The 6,025-nt window shown below is 40.9% G+C and overlaps 1 protein-coding gene across 1 annotated transcript; it reads left to right on the top strand.

Annotated features, from left to right (window-relative positions):
• The first annotated feature begins 380 nt into the window (after positions 1 to 380).
• On the top strand, positions 381 to 5,875 carry LOC116547683 (ropporin-1-like). Its single transcript, XM_032273548.1, has 4 exons — positions 381 to 573; positions 1,885 to 2,046; positions 4,694 to 4,863; positions 5,678 to 5,875. The coding sequence occupies exons 1-4, from the start codon at positions 421 to 423 to the stop codon at positions 5,742 to 5,744; spliced, it is 552 nt and encodes a 183-aa protein (XP_032129439.1). The 5' UTR covers positions 381 to 420; the 3' UTR covers positions 5,745 to 5,875.
• The last annotated feature ends 150 nt before the right edge of the window (positions 5,876 to 6,025 follow it).

Raw genomic sequence — 6,025 nt, 5'->3', positions numbered from 1 at the left:
TACAGGCCTTCACCACCATTCCTGTGCTGTCTTCCCCTTTCTTATGTTCATTACTTTAGTTCTCTTCCAACTTCTCTTCCCAAGATTACATGTACATATGTAATATATTATCTATCTCTGTGTTCTAAACACTCAGATATGACTGAAAAAAAAAAAAACTGACCCCCAATATGCTCCAGGGAATTGCATACCCAAACTTTTGGTTCTTCCTCATCCTTAGAGAAGAACAAAGCTTTGTATTCTCAAAGCATTATCTATGCCCTAAGTAGAAAGTAACATATTCAGGCTTTTCCCAGATGTAAATGAACTAAACACACTGACACACAGAAACCACTTAACAAGGGTTCCCTTCTCTACCTCCTTCCCACAGAAAGAAGGGGGAAGGATTGCTAGAACAGCCAGAGGCCACTGGTGTACAGGATGCTCCTCCTACTCTCTGACTTTTTTTCTTGTAGTTATTTTGAGGCCCTGTGCCGTGGAAAGAGTCCTCCGGTGAGAGAGCAGTCTGGGCAAGTCGGTTTGTGTAACTGGGCAGAATTAACACCTGAGCTGTTAAAGACCCTGCATTCTCGGGTAAGGGCCCTGCTGCAGCATTGAGGGAATGTAGGGACAGTGTTGAGGCTGGGTAGGTACAGATGAAAGCCCACTGTTCTTCTGCCAGTCAGCTGACCACTTAGAACCACCATAAAATGCACTAAACCATGGACTGAAAGTAAATCTTTTCTTAGAGAAATGGGAATAATTTTGAAATAGGCTGTAGGCTGAGTCGTTGGTGGGGTCATCCCAGATTTCCTTGAAGCTGGCAGAATGTACAGGGGTTCAATGCAAAGCTAATCCCATCTCTCCATAAAAGTGCAGGTCGTCAGTCACTCGGCAGTGTCTCCCTTCCTGATCAAGACCAAAATATGATGCCAGTCACAGTTTGGGGAAGGGTATATTTTAGCTCCCCAGCTATCCCAGGTCCAGACATAGCTTTTAGCTTTTAGGGAGAGGCTGTGAGCCTCTTCACAGCCACATCATCCTGGGAGCTGCTTGGTGAATGGATGCACGAGGAGGGTCCGGCTTGAGAAACTTTGTGGTTTGGCCAATTACCAGGAAATATGGTTGAGCATCACCATACCCTGCTTTATGATCCAGGACAGAGAGGTTTGCGGTGATTTAGGACTGGCCTGGCTAGCTGCCTTGGTCCCAGAGGCTTAGCATTTCACTAGAATCAGAGGGTCAGGAAAGGTGTTGGAGCACATCATCGGGCATCTGTGCCCTTGTTGTATTGTTGGCCAACAACCACTCACCCTCCTGCACTTTATCCACCAAGTATCTTGCGCAGTGAACATGACAGAGCTCTAAAGTACCTGGGATCAAGCAACAAAAGGCATCCAGACCAGATCCCCATGGATCAGCCACATACCCCATATCATTCCTGGGAAAGCACGAGGGATGCACTTGAGTTCTAGAGCTAAGAACTCAGCGCAGTAGGGAAGAAAGAGACCTATGTCTTGTCCTGGTTTTACCATTAATTAGTGGTCTCAGGTAAGCACTCTAACCCTTGGTTTTGTTTTCAGGCTGTTATATCTGTCATATAAGGAATAAAACAATTTAGGAATACAATAACAGATAAAAGCATTACAAGAAATTAAGATATAAATATTTATCTTTTGCATAATTCTGACACCTAAAGTTTAAAAATTAATAAATTATATTTCAGCACTGGGATTTGCAAAGATAACTGCCACACAGAGCCATCTTGTACCTTCCTAACACCCCCGTCACCCCCCTTGCCATGTGTTGGGAGATGTGGATCTGGCCTGGGGGCAGGGTGTTCCCCAGGGTCTTGCCTCAACTTCTCCCACATCCTGTGTGTTTTGTCTGTCCCCTGCCCTGCAGGTTGCCGGCAGACTGATCATCCATGTAGATGAGCTGGCCCAGATGTGGAAGGCGCTGAATCTTCCAACAGATCTGTTTAATAGTGTGATGAACGTGGGTCACTTCATGGAGGAGATCGAGTGGCTGAAGTTTTTAGTCCTCGCTTGCAGCGCTCTGGGAGTTGTAAGTTAGCTTGACTGTTTTTTGTTCCTGAAGGGGAAATCTCCCTCTGGGCCTGGAAGGGCAGTGCATCTGTACACAGGGTCTACTCTCCAGAGCTGATGATAAACACGCCTCTTCTCATCTTGTCCTTCTCTCTAAATCAAGCATTTCAGTGCTTGCCAGGCAGAAGCAGGGGTTAGGAGGAGGAGGAGAGAGAGGGAAACACTATCATCAGACTCTGGGAAGAGCTGACTATAGTATAGTTCTGGGTTATTTATGAATATTGCCCTCAGATTTATTTCCACTCCACTCCCTCCATTTATATTGCTAGAGACAACCAAGAGCCAGCTGTAGAAAAAGACTTCCAGACACCTAGAATATCTGTCAGTAGACACTTTTTAAAAGGGGTACAATCGTATAGAAAGCTACTGTGTAATAGACAGAATTGGCTGCAAAACTCAGACATAAGGAAGCAAAAAAAAAAAAAAAAGGAAAGATGAGGCTATTTCTGAATTTAGTCATGACGTCTCCATGGATGGAGAAATTTGACTTGTTTGGTATTGGAAAAGCCACTTTACTGTTTTGAAACAAAAGATGCTGAAATCAGTTTATATGTATAGATATTTAAAGCTTGGGTATCTTATATGTGGACTTACATTGTTAAACCTTGTTAAAATAACTCAAAATGATTCAAAAACATGATTTTTAAATAGAATGCCTGAGATACATACAAGTTTGAAATTTTTTGAGTAACTGCCTCCACCAAAACCAAATGGTATGAAACGGTAGTTCGAATCATTCAGCATTTCTAAACATAATCTTTTTCTTCTCACATATGCTTGGAATGCATATTTGACAGTTTTGTTTCTGAGAAAATTTAGCGGAAATATTGTAGCCCAACTTTTCCTATAGATTCCCCTACAGCCTTCATAATAATCATTTCTTTAGAGAGAAGTAACAAAAGGACATTTGTGGCTCTTTTTTTCTTCATTGTCCTTTATAGCATTTATACTGAATAAATCACTATCCTCCAAGGAGGAAAGGAAAGTAAGCAGCAGAGGCCTATGACTTTTCAATCAGGACTGGGGAAAATCACAAACGGGAAGATAAAAAAGTGGACGTATTTTATTGAATTCACATAGGGTTACAGATTTTTTCACACCACATTTGGAGACATTTAAGACCCCAGGAACAGTCCAATGTGATGCAAATGAGTATAATGATTACTGGTTTCATAGGGCATCCTTTATTTACAGACTTAACTTCCAGGCTGACTTTACTTGTAGGGGTCCTTTTTTTTTTTTGAGACGGAGTTTCACTCTTGTTACCCAGGCTGGAGTGCAATGGCGCAATCTCGGCTCACCGCAACTTCCGCCTCCTGGGTTCAGGCAATTCTCCTGCCTCAACCTCCTGAGTAGCTGGGATTACAGGCATGTGCCACCATGTCCAGCTAATGTTTTGTATTTTTAGTAGAGGACAGGAAGGTGGCCTGCTGCAAACTCCCAAGTATTTTGACATCGTGTGGTTTATTGAATAATCTATTTATAAAATAACAATGCTTATTAAGTGTAAATCTATAAAATTTAAATATTAACTCATTTAAAATTAATAATTATTACAAATTATTACACACCACAGTTAGAGAAGCACCATCACGGCAATCATCCTATTCTGGGAGAGGATGAGAGGAGAACAGCAAACATCAACTGCTAAGGCAGGACAAGTCTCTAGCAATCATGTGGGAAGATACAGCAGCTGCTTTTTCATTCACCCAGTCACACCTGAGTCACCACTCAGGGCTGCTCTTTCACTGATCCCTGGAAGAGTGTGTCAGGATGATCTGTACATCTTCAGTTTCAGTAAACCACCAAGATCTATATGCTGACCTTCATTTCACAACTCTTTCACTTGTAAAATTTATTCCAAGTGTGGGTTTATTTAAAGATATGAGATTAGTTCTGAGCATGATCCTTTAATGTTCAAGATTTATTGTAAGGAGGGGTTGCTTCTGTAGTAACCCTTCTATTAAAGTTCCTGGCACTCATTGTCTACCAATATTTCCCCAGCAATAAAAGGGTTAGTATTATGTAATATAAAATAAAGCACTAGGTGATTCTATTTAGATAGACCCGTATGTTTTAGAAGAACATTTATCCTGATGTTCAAGATCATTTTTCTAGTATCTTCCTGGGACTCTATCTTCCTGGGGAAATTACCCTACTCTTTCTTACCTTCTTCTCCTCTACTGTGGCAGTGCCACAAGTATCTTTTTGGAGTATATAGGCTAGTCTATCTCAGCCCTTTAGAAATAAGACTGAAGGGAATAAGAAATAATTCTAATTATATAGAATGCAAATCAACTTCCCTCCTTTAGTGAGGTTATTCAGACTAAAGTAACAGATGCCTTAAAGTATTTAGGAATTTATAAATTTAATTCCTTGAGTAGTCTTCCAACAAAGAAAGGAGAGAAAAAAATAAAGATACACAATATTTTTTAGAATGAATTAGTGACATTTGATTATAAAAATTTCAAGCTTTCTAGAATCTTAAATCATTCTCACCTCATTTTATAAGAGCAATATTTTTGTTTTCTTTCTTGTATCTAAGCAGATCTCAGGAATATTGCCTGGAAGAATAACTTTCTCCTCATTTTATCTAACTTTTATAGACCATCACCAAAACTCTCAAGATAGTGTGTGAGGTCTTATCATGTAACCATGGGCCGCCCCAGATACCTTTCAGCACATTCCAGTTTCTCTACACGTATATTGCCGAAGTGGATGGGGAGATCTCTGCATCACATGTTAGCAGGATGCTAAGCTACATTGAACAGGAAATGTAAGTGAACTTTTACTAAGTGGAGGCAAAAGGATACCAGGAAAACAAATCTAGTGGGCCAAGATAGAGTGAGATTATTATAGTATACTGCTCTGGGAACAGAAAAGTATTGTGAGGAACATGAAATATGGATCTGAAAGAAAAAGGGAAAAGGAAGGAGAAGAGGAAGGAAAAGAATTCTATAGGACAATAATTCTTTGAGTGCCACTGAGACTAGCAGTAGTGACAGCAGCAGCACCCGAGAATATGTTAGAAAGGCAGAATCACAGGCTACACCCTGGATATATGGAATCATAAACTCTAGGGGTGGGGTCTAGGAATCTGTGTCTTTATAAGCACCCCTAGTAACTCTGACTCACTCTTAGCTATGACCCAGTGGAACAAAAGTGGAGGAAGAGGAACAGGAGGAGGAGCAGGCAGTCAGGCAAGAGAAAGAGAGGCCGGGCATGGTGGCTCACACGTGTAATTCTAGGATGGGTGGATGTTTTGAGCTCAGGAGTTCAAGACCAGCCTGGGCAATATGGTGAAACCCCATCTTTACTAAAAATACAAAAATTAGCTGGGTGTGCTAGTGTGTGCCTGTACCATTTAATCAGGAGGATGGCCTGAGCCCAGGAGGTGGAGGTTGCAGTGAGCCAAGATTGCACTATTTACTACAGCCTGGATGACAGAGCCAGAGCCTGACTCAGAAAAAAACAAAGTTAAGAGAAAAAGGATCAACAGCAGAATTTGAAATGAGAGAGTTGTTTGTATACTGTTTTTCGTAAGATTAACTGTCAATGAACTAACTGCAGATAAACCTTTTTTCAAACAGAATTGGTCCTAATGGTATCATCACAGTGAATGACTTTACCCAAAACCCTAGGGTTCGGCTGGAGTAAGAGCACAGTTTTGACAACTTTAAAGGAAGATACAGAGATGATTGTACTTCAGAATGACTGAAACCCATATACCCTCCAAAATCAATTTTCTTGTGCAACTGGTACACACGAATAAACAATTAAACAAACATATGAATTCAGAAATGTGTGGAATTAAGATGTGAAATTATTGGAACAAAACACCTTCATTACCAGGAGATTAGTATTCCTCCCACATGGACACTGAGTAAAAGTGGCTGACAAAGCATGGATAGAAAATGCATCTCCAATCAAAGTCAGAC

This window comes from Sapajus apella, unplaced genomic scaffold (assembly GCF_009761245.1).
Source record: "Sapajus apella isolate SASKATOON/1434 unplaced genomic scaffold, GSC_monkey_1.0 scaffold4157, whole genome shotgun sequence".
Classification (NCBI taxonomy): domain Eukaryota; kingdom Metazoa; phylum Chordata; class Mammalia; order Primates; family Cebidae; genus Sapajus; species Sapajus apella.
Note: the sequence above shows the minus strand (reverse complement) of the source record. Positions and strands in the feature narration are given on the sequence as shown.

Bases quoted from the DNA above. Each gene is read 5' to 3' on its own strand.
- LOC116547683 (XM_032273548.1), top strand. From the start codon at position 421: ATGCTCCTCCTACTCTCTGACTTTTTTTCTTGTAGTTATTTTGAGGCC. The intron at 2,047-4,693 runs GTAAGTTAGCTT...TAACTTTTATAG, and splicing joins CTTGCAGCGCTCTGGGAGTT to ACCATCACCAAAACTCTCAA. The intron at 4,864-5,677 runs GTAAGTGAACTT...TTTTTCAAACAG, and splicing joins AGCTACATTGAACAGGAAAT to AATTGGTCCTAATGGTATCA.